The 19,190-nt window shown below is 49.7% G+C and overlaps 9 protein-coding genes across 9 annotated transcripts; 3 read left to right on the top strand and 6 right to left on the bottom strand.

The window, feature by feature from the left end:
- Positions 1 to 15: 15 nt before the first annotated feature.
- Positions 16 to 255, bottom strand: VTP21DRAFT_10910 (uncharacterized protein; the record flags this gene model as incomplete). The annotated part of the gene is made up of 1 exon (XM_069390298.1): positions 16 to 255. One exon carries the CDS (start codon positions 253 to 255, stop codon positions 16 to 18), a length of 240 nt encoding a protein of 79 aa, XP_069252460.1.
- A 49-nt stretch (positions 256 to 304) lies between these two features.
- VTP21DRAFT_10909 (uncharacterized protein) lies at positions 305 to 686 on the bottom strand (the record flags this gene model as incomplete). The annotated part of the gene is made up of 2 exons (XM_069390296.1): positions 305 to 609; positions 677 to 686. 2 exons carry the CDS (start codon positions 684 to 686, stop codon positions 305 to 307), a joined length of 315 nt encoding a protein of 104 aa, XP_069252459.1.
- A 346-nt stretch (positions 687 to 1,032) lies between these two features.
- Positions 1,033 to 2,764, top strand: VTP21DRAFT_10908 (uncharacterized protein; the record flags this gene model as incomplete). The annotated part of the gene is made up of 7 exons (XM_069390295.1): positions 1,033 to 1,094; positions 1,150 to 1,217; positions 1,291 to 1,357; positions 1,442 to 1,596; positions 1,661 to 1,745; positions 1,829 to 1,981; positions 2,056 to 2,764. 7 exons carry the CDS (start codon positions 1,033 to 1,035, stop codon positions 2,762 to 2,764), a joined length of 1,299 nt encoding a protein of 432 aa, XP_069252458.1.
- A 528-nt stretch (positions 2,765 to 3,292) lies between these two features.
- On the bottom strand, positions 3,293 to 4,941 carry VTP21DRAFT_10907 (uncharacterized protein; the record flags this gene model as incomplete). Its single annotated transcript, XM_069390294.1, has 5 exons — positions 3,293 to 3,619; positions 3,709 to 4,016; positions 4,097 to 4,226; positions 4,297 to 4,640; positions 4,746 to 4,941. 5 exons carry the CDS (start codon positions 4,939 to 4,941, stop codon positions 3,293 to 3,295), a joined length of 1,305 nt encoding a protein of 434 aa, XP_069252457.1.
- Positions 4,942 to 5,259: 318 nt separating this feature from the next.
- Positions 5,260 to 7,427, bottom strand: VTP21DRAFT_10906 (uncharacterized protein; the record flags this gene model as incomplete). Its single annotated transcript, XM_069390293.1, has 12 exons — positions 5,260 to 5,322; positions 5,384 to 5,486; positions 5,546 to 5,661; positions 5,743 to 5,880; positions 5,962 to 6,092; positions 6,154 to 6,398; positions 6,470 to 6,507; positions 6,588 to 6,615; positions 6,682 to 6,932; positions 6,992 to 7,070; positions 7,156 to 7,220; positions 7,326 to 7,427. 12 exons carry the CDS (start codon positions 7,425 to 7,427, stop codon positions 5,260 to 5,262), a joined length of 1,359 nt encoding a protein of 452 aa, XP_069252456.1.
- Positions 7,428 to 7,617: 190 nt separating this feature from the next.
- VTP21DRAFT_10905 (uncharacterized protein) lies at positions 7,618 to 9,674 on the top strand (the record flags this gene model as incomplete). Its single annotated transcript, XM_069390292.1, has 5 exons — positions 7,618 to 7,844; positions 7,912 to 8,160; positions 8,230 to 8,345; positions 8,408 to 9,204; positions 9,285 to 9,674. 5 exons carry the CDS (start codon positions 7,618 to 7,620, stop codon positions 9,672 to 9,674), a joined length of 1,779 nt encoding a protein of 592 aa, XP_069252455.1.
- A 197-nt stretch (positions 9,675 to 9,871) lies between these two features.
- On the bottom strand, positions 9,872 to 13,219 carry VTP21DRAFT_10904 (uncharacterized protein; the record flags this gene model as incomplete). Its single annotated transcript, XM_069390291.1, has 8 exons — positions 9,872 to 10,665; positions 10,727 to 10,900; positions 10,974 to 11,028; positions 11,100 to 11,163; positions 11,238 to 11,597; positions 11,669 to 11,680; positions 11,763 to 13,124; positions 13,206 to 13,219. 8 exons carry the CDS (start codon positions 13,217 to 13,219, stop codon positions 9,872 to 9,874), a joined length of 2,835 nt encoding a protein of 944 aa, XP_069252454.1.
- Positions 13,220 to 13,377: 158 nt separating this feature from the next.
- Positions 13,378 to 14,170, bottom strand: VTP21DRAFT_10903 (uncharacterized protein; the record flags this gene model as incomplete). The annotated part of the gene is made up of 5 exons (XM_069390290.1): positions 13,378 to 13,509; positions 13,579 to 13,673; positions 13,733 to 13,905; positions 13,965 to 14,044; positions 14,108 to 14,170. The coding sequence occupies 5 exons, from the start codon at positions 14,168 to 14,170 to the stop codon at positions 13,378 to 13,380; spliced, it is 543 nt and encodes a 180-aa protein (XP_069252453.1).
- A 427-nt stretch (positions 14,171 to 14,597) lies between these two features.
- Positions 14,598 to 17,502, top strand: VTP21DRAFT_10902 (uncharacterized protein; the record flags this gene model as incomplete). Its single annotated transcript, XM_069390289.1, has 5 exons — positions 14,598 to 14,643; positions 14,707 to 15,602; positions 15,761 to 16,262; positions 16,391 to 16,960; positions 17,279 to 17,502. The coding sequence occupies 5 exons, from the start codon at positions 14,598 to 14,600 to the stop codon at positions 17,500 to 17,502; spliced, it is 2,238 nt and encodes a 745-aa protein (XP_069252452.1).
- Between the last annotated feature and the right edge of the window lie 1,688 nt (positions 17,503 to 19,190).

Here is a 19,190-nt window from a genome sequence, read left to right as displayed (position 1 = left end):
GGACTGGCCATGGGCTTAGAGACCGGCCGCCCTGTGCGCTCGGAGGCCCACAGGGAGCACGTGAAATCGAGCTTTGGCCGGGTCGGGCAGTGGGCGGCCGGCCGCTGGAGTAGCGGGCGTGTGCATTAATGAGAGGGGAGCCGTCGCAGGGAGGGCCTGAGGCTTGCCAATCGCGTCATGGCGGCCAGGTCCTTCGGGCCAGCGAGCCGCGTGGACTTTGGGGGAGGAGATGACAAGCGCACGGGCCCTCGCCATTTGCGGGCGACAGGCTGCGGGTGTGCTGCACAAGTTACACCCCGCACAATCACTCTGGATCCTCAGGCATGATGATATCGGATCTGTTTAGCCGCCGTCCAGAACCGGGCCTCCGCAATCGTCGAAGGGCAGGCCGTATTAGGGGCCGCTTGGGTCTCAAATTAATCACCCCGCGCGCAGAGAGCCCGGCCGGGCGCGGCGATTGGCGGGCCATTCCCGAGAAAAAGTCAAACACACTGATGAAGCGCTTATTTCTTGTGTAAAATTGCGACTCTGTTTCAGTCGACGGGATGGAGCACCTCGGCTCTGCATGAGCTTGGTTTTTCCTGCTTTCCCCAAGAAGGTTCGAGCCTGCTAATGGGAGCGCGCCGCTTCCACCCGTTTAGCATGGCCGGAGATTCGAGCCCGCCCAATTTGCGACTCATGGCCATGCGCGTTTCGAAATGATCGAGCACCCGCCGGGCCTCGTCTGTGGCGGACTTTCATCCCGCTGCAATTTTTACAAAACTTCATCTTGGTGCAGGCCCTTCTCCAAGTGGCCAGCTCCTTCGCAAGGGAAATTGCCGTCGCCCGTTATAAAAAGATTCTTTCCCCCGGCCTCGTCTTCTGCCTCCGACTTCCGTTTTTTCCCCCTTTCCTCTCCCGGCCCTCCCCCCTCTCATTGCCCCCCCCCCCCCGACGCTTCCCCGCATTTCCCCCCACCGCTCTCCCACATTCGCCCGACTGTCGGCCCCCCCCCCCTTCTTCCCCCCCGCACGCTTCCCTTCCCCTCTCACAATGTCGAAGCATGGCTACAACTTCCTCAACGCCCAGGACCTCTCCTGGCTAGGCGCAGACGTGTGAGTAGCCGCCGTGCCCATCCAGCTGGCCCGCCTGCTAACCTTTCCTCTCTAGAGACAGACTCGCCATTATTTTCCGCCAGCAGCCCAAGCAAGCGCGCGTGTGCAACTCGAGAGAAAGAGGTGAGCGGCATGGTTCACAAACCTCCATTGCTCGGCCAGAAACTCCTAACCATTGCCTTCTATCCCACCATAGAGCGTCGCTGGGTGGAGCCTCCGCCCATCATACAGGTGAAGATGGAGGGCGCAGACCTGGACGCTCAGTAAGTGCGGCTCTCTTCTCACGCCCCCGACCGCCCTATCTCATCGCTTCCTTTTCTCTTCCCCCCCCCCCCCCGGCCATATAGGAGATTCCTGCAAAACCCATTCATCTTTATGCTGGCCACCTTGGTCAGCGCCGACGGCGAGAATCATCGGACCAGCGGCCGGAATAGCGCTTGCCCGCCACTCACCGGCGGCATCGTCTCGTCGCTCTATCGGCTGAAAGACGTCGACAACTCAGGTAGGCGCCTCGTGGACGCTCTATGGCAGAATTGGCCTCTAACTTATTGGGCGTGCCCCCGCAGATGCCGGATTTTTCGTGTTCCCAGAGCTCTCCGTCCGCGTCGAGGGCTGGTTTCGCTTAAAATTCAGCCTCTACTCCATTGCAAGGTATGAGACGGGGCAGCTGCCTTCGTCCGCAGCCGTCATCTGCAAGCGTGGGGACCCCTCAACTAACTTGCCGTGTTTATTAGTGCATCCGCGGCTCACCTGAACTCCGTGTACTCGGACCCCTTTTTCGTGTACTCGCACAAGGATTATCCGGGCGCTTGCGAGCCGACCTTTTTGTCACGCTCCATCGCTGATCAGGGAGTAAAGCTGCGGCTCCGCAAGGAGCAGCGAGTGCAGTAAGTCGTTTGGTCCTATCCCCGCGATTTCCGCTTTGCACTGACGCTGCAACGCCCCTCTCCATTCTACTTAGGAAACGGCCCAGCCACTCCAGAGACCTCCGGGCGGATTCGTCGGACGGAGGCGACTACTCCACCAGCTCCGCCAGCTTGAAGAGAAAGCACTCTTCCATGTCGAAGGGAGAGGAGGCGCGGACGGACGGGTTCGAGAGAGCAAGAAAAGTCTCCGCCACCCAATCGCTGCCCCCGCCGCCCCTGCCCAAGCATGAGCGCCTGGAGTTCGGCTACCCCTCGCCAAAGACGCCCCTCACCGGTTCTCCGCCCCCGCTCTCGCTGCCCTGCTGCTCCTCTTCGCCCGCCCCGAAGGTGGCGGTGACGGGAGGACTCGTGCACTCTCCGCTCTCCTCTCCGCGCCACAGCCAACCCTCGCCCCTCCCAGGAATGCAGCCAACCTATCCCCCTTGGCAGTCCCCCTTCGCCCTCCACCCTCCCCCGCATCCATCATACCATCCCGCCACCCATTCATGCAGCATACCTTCTGAACCCTCGCCACCCTCCTCCCACTCGATCGTGCTCCCTCCGCTTCAGTCCCCCAAGCAAGTCCTCTCGCTTCCTCCCCCCCTTCTTCTGCTCCCGCCGGGGCGGCCCACCCAGCCAGGGGTTCGCCTGCCTCCTCCCCACCTGGACCTCCTCCCCACCCCGCCTTTCTCCTCCCCCTCGCTCAAGTTGGAGAAGCTGGACCGAGCGCGGGCGGATCCCCTGGATCTACCCTTTGTGCGCTGAACCGCAACATATGCTCCTGCCTCGCCCGCTCTCCCCCCCCCCCCCTTCCTCCTAACCTCCGCCTCCATCTTACCCGCTGATCATACTTCATCCTTCGCTATTTATAATCATAGATAATGTTCGATCTGGTTTTAATTCTAATCATATTCACTCATACTCTTCATCTTCCTAACCCCCTCCCCCCCTATTAAGTTATCCTTGTGTTGTCTTAAATCTCGTAAAATAATATGGATGCATGTTTCTTTATTCCTGCTTAAAAACTTTTTTCCCTAAAAACATAAAAGGAAACACCAACCTCACTCTAGTATGATTCCCTTCTCTATCCTCTCCTCCAAAATACAACACATACACCTACACTCACATTCCTAAGGTTTGACGAGAATAAAAAAGGGGGACGAAAAGTTAAACATGAAACAAACAAAGAAAGAGAAGGCGAGAAAAAAAAAAAGAGAAAGTGGGAAATAGAAGGAGAGAGAGAAAGTAAAAAAAAAAAAAAAAACGAAAGAGTATACAATCTACACACACCAATTATATCGGAGCCATTTTACTTGTCTTGATGGATTCTGGCATCCGCATCTGGTAGTCTCCATTCTGTGTGATGTATCGCACCCACGGCAGAGCCTGGTATCCGCTCTTCTCGACGATCTTGAGGTACCGCACCTGGATCCCCGAGACGGTGAAGTAGGGGATCTCGAACTTGACGGAGATCGGCGGCTTCTTCTCGAGGTCCTCGCCCTTCACGCTGGGAAGCCCGAAATGGGCCCGCATAAAGAACTCTTTGCTGCCCTGAAACTGCTTAATCTTCCAGACGAAGGCGGATTTTTCCGGCACATACTGCACCGACCCAATGCTACTCTATAAATCCCCCCCCCCCGACAATGACGGCCAAAAAAAAAGACATAGTCAGCCTCCTTCCTACTCTTCCCTAACGTCAAGTATCTTACCCTGAATTTGGGTGAGTCTGCGTCATCTGGCACCGGGATGGTGATTTCTACGTTGTTGGCCACCGACCGCCGCTTGAACTGCGCCTTGGCTTTGATCATATATTCAATGCGCGAGCCCGCGTAGTTTTCCACAACCGCCTCTACCCAGATCAGCGGCTTCACCGCGGTGTTCAGCCGGTAGCTCATGAGTTCGAACTCTCCATCGGGGGGGATGAATGAGATGGTGCGGTCGTGTTCGAAGCGCGACAGGCGCACACACTGATGGAATTTGACATCCTCCATCTCGATCGCCTTGCCACGAGAAGGCGCTAGAATGAAAAAATATCGGCGTCAATAGAAAAGACAGGGGCGGGAAGAGGAGAATAGGGAGAGTGAAAGGGGAGCTCACCTCGCCCCGTCGCTTCAAACATCACTTTATCATTCAGCCCAAGCCGGAGCTCTGGCATCCCTGACAGATAGCAACGCATCTTGATATTGCCCAGGATTTCGCTTCTCAGTACATTTCCGTTGGAATTGACCTGAGCGAAAAAAAATTCCCTTTAGCATCATTCCAATCTACCCCACCCCGCAATTCTCTTGTCACGTTACCAAAAGATTCACTGACTCGATGACATCCAAAAACACCTCGTTCTTCCGGTATTTAATACCCTCGGAGCGCCACGACACTGCATTGGTCACGGCCATGGGAGGACGGACCTGTACCTCGAGGCGATGGCTCTCCTGTGTGATGTATTCCTGTAGGATCTTTGTTTCCGTGGTTTGTGGGTACCCAAAGTCCATCACCTCGTCGAGGAGCTCATATACAATAACGAAATTATCGCGTATGGACTCCTCCTCAAGTTCCTTGAAATATTCTGTGAAAACTTCGGTGAGCTTGTGGAGGAAGAGCATGATGGTGGCAGCATTGGAGTTCTTTTTTGTCACGGCGAGAACTGCCAATGGAAAAATTAAAATTAATAGGATCCAGGGAGAGACCCGCACCGATTGGCCTGGGCGGCGCCAGCACGAGGAAAATCGCTCCAAAATTCAAAACTTACGGTAGAGATTGCTGTGTCTGATATAGAGATAGTTGACTCCATCACTCGAGAAACAGGGTGTAGGTGCCTGCTCCTCTTCGGCCTCCATCACAAGAGGCATGAACTTTTCCACGGCTGAAAGTGGAATGTCACCCCGGTAGTTACGCGAGATGAGCACTTTCCCCTTCAGATCTAGGATGAAAACTGCTGATGCCATTCTGTAGGTTAGATGACGGAAACAAGAGAAGGGGGAGAGTGTAAGCAGCCCTAAATTTGTATCATAGAATGGAAAAAATTGGGAAAAAAAAAGCCTCGCGTTTCCATCTGAAATCGAGCGGGCCGAGCGGATCTGTCCTTGACCTACTTGACGATGGAAAAAGGGGAAAATTCAGAAAGAAAACGGAACTAACACGCCGTGGACAAGCGGCGGGAAAGAGGTGATGGGGGAGATGCCATTTATTTTAGAAGAAGCTTGAATCAAATTAGAGGTAAAATTACACCATTTTAATTGTGGATCAACACTCGCCGGCGGCTCTCAACTCCTCAGGTCTATCACGGTAAAATCGATGTCTAGTAGCTTTACGTGTCCAGAGGTGTCCTGTCATGCAGTGTCGTTAGAACTTTTCTACTCATCACTACGCACCAAGAGGTATACTCACGGTATATATTGCAACATCGGGATGCGGGTGGAAGAGCCGCTCATCGGTACACTTCATGATCACGTCCATACCCGGGGGGTCGGTGAGGCGGAATATGCCATAGCTAGACACGCAGACGCTCTAAAGCAAACTGCATGGAAACAAAGATAAGGTCTCACTTACTCTGGCTTATGCTTCGGGGCGCACACGATGGCGATAGCTTCGGGCAGCATCAGCTGGTAGGAACAGTGCGTGTGCAGATCGACTGAGGACATGAAGCACGACTGAGTTGGATGAGTCTGTCGAAGTGGCAAGGATTAGCCTCCGCTCCACCACATGGATGAGGCGTATGAAGATGGGGAAGCAAGAAAATCACTTACGTGGATCCAACCAAGCGTCATCAAATCTCTCTCGTCTTGATAGGCAAAGAGCTCCTCCTCGTTGGTAGTGGTGCAGGTGTCGGAGGTGGAAGTTTGCTTAGGAATGATAAGAGTGTTGATGGTGAAAATGTTGCGTTTCTATCCAGCCGAAATGCGTCAGCAAGAATTAGATCAGGCCGTCTCATTTGCTATGATCCCGAAGTCAATCCGTCGACTTACCAAAGTGCCAGATAAAATGCCACAAGTCTCCAAGTTCTTGTTTGTGTTAGGTTGAGCAATATCCAAGAACTTCTTCAATAATGATGTGGGGACTACGACGGATCTTAGGGGAACCCCACCTTCCGTGGTAGCTACGTCCGCAAGCAAGGTAAACATCACAATGCACTATACATTTAATTGAGTCAAGATTACCCTCACAAACATGTTCGGGCTCTTCTATTATTGTTTCAGTAGGTTTCGGGGGCAGGGGAGGTAGTACTACTCGATCGGCTGTTTGTAGATCCGGGGGCATCTCTTCGCGATAGGCATTCGGTTTCGGTGGCAATATGGGTTGGAAGACTGCATCGTTGATACTGCGGTTAATCGAAAGAAGATCGGGCGGCGAACGGGCAATGGGGATGCTAGTTGAGGCTTGTGCAGGCGGAGAATAAGTATAGCTAAGAAAATTATATGTAAATACATTATCTGGGCATATGAACAGGCAGTAGTTTGCAAACGAGTGACTCACCCATCACTTATGTTACGCCGAGTTTCAGGGTAGTAATTCTATATAGTTAGAGGACGGCAGAAAGTCATCAGCTTTCACCCCAGGAACACTAGCTAAAAATAAACTTATAGGTATGTACCTGAGACTCCTTCGCCGATTGCAAAATTCTATCCAAAAATTCAAGGTTATATTCTCTCTTCATCGGATACTGAAAATAAAAGATAATAGGGTACCTCACACCGTCGTCGTCGATCTGCAAATCCTTTAACTCCTCCTGCAGAGACCATTCGCTCTTCTGCTTTGGTGGGGGAGTAGGTGGCGTTTGTTCCTCCTTCTGCTGTTGTGATGCTTCCTTCTGTTGGCGTTCCAGCTGTAGCCGTATGGCTTCCCGTCTGCGTCGTTCTGCTTCGCGCCGTTTTTCTTCATACACCTTGTCCAGTATGGGTTTGATAGTCTCCAGCTCGCTCAATACCCCTTTACATTTCTATAAAAACGGTAAGGCTGAGCATTGAGCTGATATTCAGTGTGAAAACGCAGACCTACTCTTTTAGCATCTAAAATGGTTTTCTTGTATTCCTCTTTCCTGAAATCCTTGTTCTTTGGTAATTGTCCCAAAATAACGCTACGCAATGAAGAGCCATATTTCAGTAAAGAGCGTAAAAACACGCATCACGACCGAAGCGGGGAAAGCAGTATTAGTCGCTTACTTGCTAAATTTCATATAGGAAAGGTAGAGATTCTCTAGATCATTCTCCTTTTTATAAATGAGAGCCTAGAAGTGGAAATTAGTACATTCGGTAATAGGTTATGAATGGAGAGGTTGCCAAGCTCTCCATCAATATTGAGGGCGGGTAGAGAGACCGGTAAGACACGATACCTGACGGTAGAGGCTATCAGCCGATCGCAACACAATCTTGAGAGAGGTGTTGGGATCCAAGCGAATCTCCGCGAGATGCGAGAGTTCCTTAGAAGATCTCATCTTTTTTCTTTAGGATCTTCCTCTTGTTTTAATACGTGGTATCTATAATGATATAAATATTCGCTTATAGTCAAAGTTCATGCGGAGTAGCGGCCGAATTCTTGCAACTGGGAAGTTCTGCAGTCACAGAAGCCGTCCCACGGCATTAAATTCATATGCTTTTCTCATTTTTCTCGCATTTTCTTTCCTCATGGTTATCATGATCGACCCTAAAGGAAGCAGCGAAATCTCAGGGGTGAACTTGCCATTTGCACCTCAGGAGATCGCAGCATTTCATCGCTTCTACTCTTATGACTGGAATGCCGATCCAATTTTTCAAAACGGAATCAAACACATACTCGAAGCATCACGGCTCGATCAAGACAATCCAATTGCGCAGGCACAGATAATGAAGGCAAAGCACTTTTACTTTACAAAGTAAGCATGTCTTCCCGTCCAGATTTCTCCTAACGCAGAATTTACCTTTTCTCCATATTTTTTTCAGGCGTTTTGGCCCAATTAATCTCGAGAAATATCTACTCTGGGAGAAATTTGCTACTGCCGCGTCTGACGCTAAGTCCGCGGACTCTCTGAACGACGAATTCGAAGCATTTGATAAGTACGATTTTGATCACGACGAGAATTTCCAACAAGGTTTGCCTACTATCATTAAGAAGCTAACAAGCAAAGGCGCAGTTGAGAAAGAAGCCTACGATCAAGAGATGACCAAGGCAAAACTGTTTTACTACTCAAAGTACTATTGCGAGGGAAAACTGTTGCAATAAGCTTTTTTTTATTTTTGCTAACCCAAATCATCTTTAAGATTTGTGAAGAAGCTCGATATTGCTGCCTATATGAAATGGAAAAAAGAAAGCACCGCCGATACCACGCCCAAATGTCCGTATGCACATCTGTGGGAAGGAAAGGGCAAAAGCAAAGGTATTGGATTGGATTTACTATCTTAGTTTTGCCCTTCTAACCCAATGGGATTTTGCCCACAGCGAAGCCAGACCCTCAGTTGCAAAACGAAGACCTCCATGAAACGGCATCTAACCTCGTTGAAATCATCGCACCTTCTCCGTCCACCTTTGGTCCGACTCAATTCAAACTCATCACTCCAGCCTCACAAAACACCCTGACGGCCCAGCATGTCGCACAACTTTCACATGCGGTGACCATATCGAAGCATAATCCATATGTTACCTCCCTCTTACTAAGAGCTGATTGTGGAGGCGAGGATATTGAGATCGACCCCGAAAAACCGATCACAACGCGAGATACGCGAGTGTTCTCGGAGGGGGTCGACGAACCAGCGTGGAAACCCTATTACCAGCTCGTAGAGGGTCTAAGAACATGGGGCGAGGGTAGCAGTAAACCCATGGTGACCTGGGTGGATGGATACGTTGGGGCCGATGCCATCTACTTCGCGTTCATGGCCCGGCTACGGGTGTGCACCGAGCATGCTTACACTTCCTTTTCACAGCCCCGTGCAAATCCATTTTCAGGACTTCATTCTCTCGCCCAGCTTCCAACGTCCTGTCCACCGGGGATGGCGTTATATTTGTTGTATAGCCCTAACCTTATTCTACGCGGCCCTGATCTCCTACTCCTAGGCCTGGCTGATATGTTCGTACCTGCTTCGAAAGAAGAATCACTATGGAAGAATTTGGTGGAGGTTGCCGCTTGCCCCCCACCGCACACTGTTCAGGCGATTCGAAGCGTTGTAGAGGGAATGAAGGCCTATCCTGGGCCTTCGCGGTTAGATGCCTGGCGGAAGGAAATCGGTGACTACTTTGGTGTAAGGAATGGGCTCCGAGACGGGCCGATATCGATGTAATCCATATTCACGGCTTAATCTTTTCCATCTACTGGCAATAGAATGCGGAAAATTACGACGAGATCGTCGCCCACCTCGCCTCCAGCAGTACCCCTTGGGCACGTGCCATAAACGACCACCTTCATGGCCTCCCGCCCCTACTTCCACGTCTCCTATTCCATGCCATAAAAGAGGCCTCCTCACTTTCCTTTGCCGAAAGTTTGAAGCTAGAATGGCGACTGACGCAGAGGTGGCGCGAGAAAGGAGGGGAGGGGACTTTGGAGGAGTATTTTGCTGATTTAGGGGATGGGGAGCTTGAGCTCGAAGTCGAGGATAGAACAGAGGACGAGACGACGGGTGCTGCATCGATGGAGGCAACTAACGGCGAAGCACCGACACAATCGTGTCCGGTCAGTGGGAAAGTCGGAAAGTGTCCTGTACAGCATGCATGAGGGGGCGCCATTCTACCCCTAGACGGTTTTATATGTATTCTCCTTTAATCCAAAACGGCCGCTCCTCCTTGCAAATAAATGGGAATGATCTTTCATTAGACTTTTGTAATTTTTATTTTTATTCTCTTGATATAGAGATATATTTATAGATAAAAGAGCCCATCATAATTTATAAAGCAATAAGTAGAGAAAACAGCTCATTTTTTCAGCCCAAAGCCGCCAAACGAAGGAGTGCTTGATGCACCAAACAGTCCCCCACTCTGTTGTTGCGGCTGTTGCCCAAACCCGCCCGTGCTGCCGAATAAACCTCCGCTTTGTTGGGCTGGTTGCTGTTGCTGCTGCCCAAAAGCCGGGGCTGGGGTCGTGCTGCCAAAGAGCCCACCCGAGGCGGGGGCGCCTGTTGTCTGAGCCGCTCCGAAGCTAGGGGCTGCTGGGGTTGTGCTTCCAAACAAACCGCCCGTGGAGGGCGCGGCAGAGGACTGGGTCGCACCAAAGGCTGGTGCGGGTGTTGTAGTTGCTCCACCAAAGAGGCCTCCGCCACTCGCCGCTCCCGTTGCAGGCGTCGTCGATCCGAATAATCCGGTGCTCGGGGTTGACGAAGCGCCGAACAATCCGCCAGTCGTGGGGGCAGCGGTGGTTGTGGTTGTTCCCGCTCCTGCGCCAAACAATTGGCTACCGGCCGTGCTGGTGGCTGGGGTTGCGCCGAAAAGCCCACCCGTGGCAGGGGCGGATGTGGTTGTCGTACTGCCGAATAGTCCTCCGGCTGGTTGCTGGGGTTGGCTAGTAGCGCCGAACAGGCCACCTCCTGTTGCAGGCTTTGAGCCAAAGAGACTTAAGCCGGCTGGTTTGTTAGCGCTAGCTCCGAAAAGCGAAGAGCCAGCAGTGGTGGTGGCAGGCTGCTGTTGCTGTTGCCCCGCCGAAGGGATAAGCTGAGAAGCAGCAAGACTGTACCGCATCTCCTCCTCGCTTGTGACAGTATCCACCACTCGACCTGGTATGGAGGTAAGTTTAAAGCCCGTTGCAGTAGAATATCCGGATTTTCAAAATATTACCATCCCGCTTCACCCGCTTCAATGTTGCGAATGGGTTGCGTTCGTCCCCGAACCATTTCTTACGATAGGCAGCGTACCATTCACGGTGCTTCTTCACGGCTTCATCGAGGGACTGTACCTTGGATGAGACAGCAAGGTAAGACTCGTATTGATTGCGTATAATTTGTGCGACAGCTATACAACACAGCCATTTCAACATATGATCAATCAGTGAACGAGGGCAAAGTCAGCAGCCATTCATGCTTACCTTGAGGAGTGTATCTTGGATTTTGCAACAGAGAAGAGAGATGCCGTTCGATGTCCTAGAAACGGACACAATCACTCCAATGTTTAATTTTATTTTAAAAAAAAGCCTGCCAAGTTCCCCTCTTACCTCCATCAGCTGACGATATTGGTCCATTCGAGTCTCGAAGGAATTGGCCAGATTCCAGAAATAGCTAATTGCATTAATCATCCTCGTTAGGCTTTTGAAAAAGCGCAATATCCAAGAAAATCAAATCGAGCTACTCACTCAGATGTAGCATTCACCCATGAGTACATGCTCCGCTGTGGGTTCTTCAGCTCGTCTATAACACGGCTGGCCATCTCGGAGTTGCGCAGTTCCTCCGTCGCACGCCGCTTCACGCTCTCGATTACCACGATGTCCCTCTCTAGGGCGTTGTTGACGGACGCCAGTTTCTGTGAGAGACCATCGACCTCTTCTTTCACCTTACGAATCAGATCATTGGTCTGCCGCGACTTGATAGACTCAAGAATCTGCGTTTGAGCTCGCATGTGTTTTTCAACTTCGTCTAGATAACGCTGTGCATTCTCGGGCAACTCGGAATATTTGGAGGTTTTAACCACCATGCGGGGATCTGTAATTTTTACACTATTAAAAGGGTTAAAAGAAAATGAGTCTTTCGCGTATTCCATCCGAGGCATATAGGCTAGGGAAATTACATTGGTTTAGCACTATAGAGTAGAGCAGAAACAGATTAGTTTGGTTGTAATTATGAACAAATAGGATCAGTGTAATAAACAGCTGAATACATACGGCTCGGCTGTGGTGGTCGCACTCGAGACCACTGGAGCGCTAGTCGTAGCGGTGGTGGTTGCGCTGGTTGTAGGTGCAGTAGTGGTGGTAGTAGAAGTAGTAGTGGTAGTGGTGGCGGTGGCAGGCTTTGTCCCAAAGGACAGGCTTGGTGTTGTCGTTGTGTCGGGGGGTTTAAGTGAGAACCCAGGCGTTGAAGCTGTTGTCACCGCTGTAGCAGCGGTCGAGCTAGCTGCAGGTGCAGCCGTAGTCTCTGTTTTTGCACCAAAGGAAAAAGATGGAGTTGCTGAGGAGGTTGCGGCGGTAGTAGAGGTAGTGGTTGATCCGAACGAAAGTTTAGGGGCCTCGGTTGACCCCATAGATGCGGCCGGTGTTCCAAAAGAGAATCCACTTGTAGCTGTGGCTGCGGGTGCAGTGGTTGCAGCTGGAGCAGAAGTAGTGGACCCAAAGGAAAACGATGGCGCAGAGGTGGTGCTAGGTGTGGTTGTGGCCGCCTCTGAGGAGGCGGGTGCCTTTAAACCAAACCCTCCTGCCAACGCTGGTGTGGAGGAGGGCGCAGGGGTTGCAGCTGATCCAAACAAAGGTGCAGATGCTGCGCCTGTTGTTGCAGCGGGTGTTCCGAAATTAAACCCGCCTGTGGCCGCGGCAGGTGCTGCTGCGGTAGTAGCTGGTGCTGGAGTGGTGGATCCAAAGGCGAATTTGGGAGCAGAGGAGCCTGCTTCAGAGGTAGTGGAGGTTAAAGAAAAGCCGCCTGCAGCGGGTGTCGTACTTGCTGCTGGTTTTGCGAATGAGAATCCACTAGATGCTCCAGTTGAAGTTGCTGGAGTGGAGCCGAAAGAGATCCCGCCAGAAGATCCTGCTGATGGCGCGGTCGTAGAGCCGAACAACGGAGTTGCCAAACTGGAAGGGGCAGAAGTGGCTGCTGGCGTCGAGCCAAAGGATAGTCCGGGAGTGCTAGTGGGAGCAGTAGATCCTGTAGCTCCGAATGAAGTGGGTGCAGAGCCAAAAGTAGGGGCAGGAGTGCTAGATCCAAAAGCAAAACCACTTGTTCCTGATGTAGAGGTAGTAGTAGCAGTGGTGGTAGTAGTTGAAGATGGTGTCGTTCCAAAGGCAAATCCACCAGTAGATGTACCAGATGCAGGCGTCGAACCAAACGCAAAACCACCTGTGGATGAAGCAGGTGCAGGCGTAGAACCAAACGCAAATCCACTCCCAGCTCCTCCTGATGTGGATGTGGATGTCCCAAAAGTCAGAGATGGGGCTGTGCCAGGAGTAGCTGCGCTGAAACTGAAAGCAGGCGTTCCAGCAGCAGTTGTTTGAGTGGTAGCTGGAGGTTGGCCAAAGTTGAACCCTCCTGAATTGGATCTATAAAATAGATTGTATGATAATTAACGAAACTCGAATTGACATGGGAAAAATAATCAAAGAAAAACTAAGTATACATACGTGTTTCCGAACATGTTTATGGAAAGAATGCGTCAACCGCAAAACGATCGACTTATGGGGGGGACAATGGAGATTATGATATAGAGATCTATAAAATGATCAGTATTTTATTTTTCGCGTTTAATACAGTCGAGGGTATGATGTAAATACATTCGTGACTTTTAATTTTTGGCTATTGCTCCAAAAATGTGTCTCCCATCATCATGGAGTGCACTCGTGCTGGTGTTATGAAGGGCTGATACCCGCTCGATACCTGTATGCAGCGGAATAGCTGCTCCGATAGAGTAGCCCTCTCTTCTTCATTCTAAGTGGAATAGCGGTTGCAACTTAGATTAGCCTAGAAATCTACGGAGAGAAATATCAAACCCGTTACCGAAAGATTTGTATGGAATATTGGGATGTCATAAAATTGTTCGACATAGGTTTTAACATCCTTGCTGTCAAAGCTGTAATGTGTAATTTTGTCGGCTATGGTTGAAAATGCCATGTAAAAACGGTGGATAGATGTGATAAAGCATAGAAGATACCTCTAGTAAGAACTATGCAGGATCGCCCCATCAGGAATTCTGGCGACAGGCAGGGTAGTGAACGCTGAAACTGATCGAAACTCTGCCTGTTTGTCAAGTCAAGTAGAAATATAACAAAGTCGTAACGCGGTCGTTTATCATCTGATGGAAGGGGAAGACTTTCCGCTGTTCGACTACGGAAGAGAGTAATGAGATCTAGATTTTGATATTGAGGAATATGTATTCTAATTACCAGTTGAATGAAGCATCTTTTATTCCCTCAATTAGTTGCCTAGAGAGGGTACGCTTTCCACTCGCGGGTGGCCCAACTATCTGTCATTGACAAAAAAAAAAAAATTAGGAAAAAGTAAACGAGTAGCCTAGTATTATAGCTACTAAAACAGTGGCGTGCTGCTCCCGATTATTGGAGGTTGGAAGCTGCGTGTATGGGGATATCATCCCTTCAAATGAAATTCTCGTGGCACTTTTTTTTTTGCTGAATGTATTAAGAATTATAGTGCAATGACTTTTCAATTAACGGGTCCTTGATTTTAATTAATTGCTAGAAATATTTGATGACAAAAATTGCCCCCCAGAGGTGCAAACAGTCACTTGCCAATTACCCGCACTCGCCAGGCAACGAAGAAAATTTGGCGCACTATACTTTTGATCAACCGCTACCTCAAACAGTTAGTCAGTCAGTCATCCCACAGCCATCAATCTCTCGGGGAGGTCTGAGCCTTGAATTGTCTGTCTACTATCGCTTTATCACCGTTTAAGCAACCACTAGCACACACCACTGCGGAGAAGGGACCCGTACAAACTTCATAAGTGGCGTTTTTATTACACCCATTTACCACCCGCCTACCCACCATTACACATCGACATGTTCGAACCTTATATACGACGGGATGAAAATAACACAGTGGATGGTGGCAGTGTGTCCTCATAAGCCAAGTATTTTGAAGAATCTCCGCTGCATGCCAGCTGTGAAGATATCGTCGAAATTACGGGGTCTACTGTCATTGCTGGGGAGTCAGAGGGTGGTGCACCTACATTGATTGGAAACGTCATATCCCGTGCTGAGGATTCTTCACTACACGCCAAGTTTCGTAGGCAGGGCGCGGGCTTGGGCTCGCTTGGGACAAAAATTACTGAGGATTATGATGAGGATGCTTTACTTGCCGCTCTACAAGGTGCCTACGAGCAAGATTCATCAGGACCAGCTTGGGTTCCTGGCAGCCAGCGGTTTGACCAGCACAACCGCTATTCCATCCAGATACTGCCCGAGGCGTCAGCTTTGTTGAGGAGTTACAGTAGCCTGCAGATGAACCCAGTCCTATATCCAGTATGGGAGGCCCCCCTCAAGTGCGTTACATGCTGGGCCACTTTTGGTATCTACAAGTGTAACCTGGGGTATTTGGAGGTATCATGGGGTGCTGGTGGCATGCTACCGGTGTACGGAGCACCGTGCCTACACGGGGAGGGCTTCACCAGGCTACCCTTTCATTGGTTGCAGACACCACATGATGCACTGCGGGGGTGGCTCGATGGACGACGGGACCCAATGTTCATCACTGCGCATCGGTCTGGGGCGTGGGGGGAGCTGTTGCGGCAGGTGGCCGGGAGTCTGGGATCGCGGGCATATATCGTTGCTGAAGGCGAGTGTTCTGGGTGTGCGTCATGTCGGGCAATGATGCATGGCTGTGCGGTGGTCATAGATCCTCCATATGAGCTATCTCCACTTACGTGGGTTAACCGCGCAGCCTCGCTGCTTGGGCCACACATGCAGGGCCCAGTAGCCACGCACATTGCTGCCCGAGTTGCTGCCACTGAAACGGGAGCATCCCCTCCAATACTGGAGCTGGAAGACCTCGCATGGCACATAGGGGTTAGGGGTGGCACATTGGGCACGTTGCAGCCGACCCGATCGGTAGATTGTCCGTGCTACTGACACTATTGGCTGGGCGGCATGTGCGCGGAGCATACCAGCACATAGGAAAGAGTGGCCGTGACATGTGGCTAATGGCCTCCAACCCTGTTTACAAGATGCACGCGAGCTACCTCCTGACTCATGCATCGGAGATGGCTAGGGCATTGCCATCGGCATACATGGTCGGCTTGCAGGTTGCCACTGATGAGCGTGCAAATGAGGCGGGACAGTGGGCCGACTTTATTGACGCCGTCGGTTTATTGCTCAGTGGCGCGGAGCACACCTCGAATGTCGAGCAGGCTGCACGCTTGCTCCGTAGCCTGCCGGCAGGCGGGGCAGTCGAGCGTGCCAAGAACCGCTTGTGGGCCATTGGTGCGTGTGTGGTTATCTGGTTGGAGGCGGACAGAGGCCCAGAATGGCAGGCCGAGTTTGCGAGAGAGGCGCTGAGGCATGGTTTTGCCGTTGGGAACTGGGGCGACCCAACCGCGCAGGTGAAGGAGCCATCTACTGCCGAAGTGCTCACCACGGGATTGGTTGTCAACTTGCGGGGTTCTCCATGGGAGTACTTCGCTATTGAAGCTAAACTAGGCCAACCTGTACCGTTACTAGATCCTGTCAGCAATGACATAGCGCAAATCAGGCTAACCGCACTTTCGGGGGGAGAATATGCAAATTGGATCTACCTGTGGGCCGATTCGTGTCATTGGGCCCGAATGTGCTTGCCATCCAATGGTATGTTCCTCCAGACGAGAACGCCTTGATCACGGAATTGTCCCCTGGCCAGCGGCTAGCACCTGGCGAGGAGATTGGTGCCATCGTTCTATCTATGAATAACGCTAAGATTGGCGATGAGCTATACCTACCCATATTAGGGGGCGCGAGCGGTTGGAGTGCACGGTCTGCAGTGCTACGGGATAAGAAGCCTTTTAACCCCCGGTGCCTCGTGCAATGGCACACATTAGAGGAAACCCTGCTGTTGCCAGTCCGTTGTGACAAGGGCGGAGGATGGGTGTCCTCTGTGAGTCACGAGGTCCTAATTGCGGAGATGAGTTCAGCCAGTCAGCCAACATCACCCCCAACGCCGCCTAATGAACCTCATGCACACCCTGTGGTCGAGGTGGACTGGCCAACATGGTACGTCTGTCCAGATGGCCAGCTGGAAATTGTAGCGGCGGACATATGTCCGGTGGCTTGTGTGGCCATTGCATTAAGGGCCGCCGCCCGGGGACAGAGAGTGTGGCTCATGGCAGACAGCGCCAATTGTGCGAGCCAAATGGCGGCGGCAATGCGTGTTGGTGCTAGCTGCCTGGTGTTATGTACCAGGGCATTCATACCCCCAGATTAATGAGGATTGATTAGCGAGGGAATGATTTAATCTTTCAATCTAATGCTTATTTTTACAAAAAGCAAATTGAGTGCTACATTTGTTATACATTATTTTTATTTTTGGCAAAGATTACGTGGCTATTGAATAATACTACTATTGTATCATTTCATATTTACTCTTACTTTCTTCGTACTTATATAAGGATGTCTTTTGCATTATCATTTTTAACAAAAACAGTTTTTCTTATACTTTCGTGAACTTGAGTGCCTGTTCTCCACATTTCCTAAATTCTATGTAACACTGGTAGATCCTCTCGCATCCCTGCGGGTGGGTGACCGCACAATTGGACACCCAAACCCGGAAGGGGCGGCTTACTGGGCACATATGTTCGGCAAGACTAGGGATGCTATGGGAGATGACAGCCTTGCGCTCACTGTTAAGTTGTACGAGCAATGCGGCTCACCGCACCATCACTCGGGGAGGGTGAACCACAACTGGAAGCTTGCCCACCGGAGTAGTTCCCATGTGTGATTGGTAGGTGAGCGGCGGTAACGTCATCGGCCATATGCCCTAGCTGCTTTGTATCAGAACGAATGTCGAGTGTAAGAATCAGGGAATAGATTGCGCAAGTTTAATATAATCAACGCATGACCCGAAGTTGAGCTTTTATGAGTCATTTTCGTTATGGTTACCTTGACGATTTTTGTTATTGTTACATTGCTGATACTTTGGTTATCTTATTTTCAAGAGATATATTTTAGATTTATTCTTGAGGAAATCTAAGTGTCATTTTTGATTTTTGGGATATCCAAAACGACTCGTCTCTGATCAAGGTGCAAATTTCACGGGTGAATTATAGCAACAATTTTTTAAACGGCTAGATGTTAATGTTACATATACACCATCTTATTAACCAGAAGCGAATGGCAAGGTAGAATTCATGAATCAAAAACTTAAAGCTATGGCTGTAAGATGACACGGTGCAAGTCAGATTAGGATTTTGAATTACAACTCGCACTTATGGAAATTTGAACAAAATGACATGAAGCAACGGGATACAGCCCTTATGAGATTTTATTTGGTACAAGGATGATAAAACCTGCTCTTTGGGCCCCACGCGTAGATGGGGATGTGTTAGGTGGTGATCCGCCCGAGACGGTCATAACAATTTAGAGACAATAAGATCAGCATTGATGGCGACAAAAAAGACGGCTGCTCGAAACTTGAGAATGAATTAGTAAAAATAGTAGCACGGTATAATAGACGAATAAGAAGATAAGCTTTAAGCTAGGGGATATTGTACTCATACATACTGCATCGCCGGAAACAGTTTTTCGTGATAAGTGGTTTGGACCTTTGATCGTGACACGAGTAGAGGCAGCAGACAGATTTTATTTAGGAAAACAAGGACGCGAGTTGGGTATACCTATTCATGCGGATTGTTTGAAATATTATATCCAGTGACAATGTCAACACAAAAGATTCCCGTCTATAGTGTAGCAGCTGCCCAAAATTCCATATCATCCAAGTCAGGAACTGCAAGTAGAAAAATTATAAAAATTATGTCATTAGAGGGCAAATCCGGCCACTCTATTGCAAATAGGTTTTGTAATAAATCTCTCAGTCTCTTTTTTCATTAGGATTGCCCTATTTAATCTGTTGAATATATAGCGTCAATGGTGATATTGGTAGCTCAATTAATCAGTAGTATAAACAACAAGGTACTTTCGTGCTTGAAATATTAGAAATAGCTAAAGAATCCCTATTTTATTTATGAGCGAATCCCACTATCCCCTACCAGCACAATTGTGCCTATATTCACCACTACTACTGTCTCTCGTTCCTGTCCCTTACTTTTCGTACTTGTTGGTTCTGGATTCTCAATTATTACTATCTCTTGTCCTGTAACTTCTGCCAGTGGTTGATTGTAACCGGCCGAAGGCGTACGACCTTAAATGCATTTCTATTGATTAATCTCATTTGGATACTTTACAAAAAATATTCTTTAAAAAACCCTTATAATTATAGGTTGCTACAATGTTTGAACAATAAAAAAAAAGATTTGGTAGAAAATATCTTGAATACCCGTAGTTATATGATTTCAATTGAAAATAGTTATTTATCGGATCAAAAATTAGAGAGTAATATGAATTGAATCATTAGACACTCTTACTCAATGTTTTTTTCTGCAACTTTTGCATTTTTGTTTTGCAAGTCTA

The sequence above is a fragment of the Calcarisporiella thermophila genome (assembly GCF_041956535.1).
Source record: "Calcarisporiella thermophila strain CBS 279.70 unplaced genomic scaffold VTP21scaffold_8, whole genome shotgun sequence".
Classification (NCBI taxonomy): Eukaryota; Fungi; Calcarisporiellomycota; class Calcarisporiellomycetes; order Calcarisporiellales; family Calcarisporiellaceae; genus Calcarisporiella; species Calcarisporiella thermophila.
The sequence above is the reverse complement of the archived record's forward strand: the minus strand, read 5'-3'. Positions and strand labels throughout refer to the sequence as shown.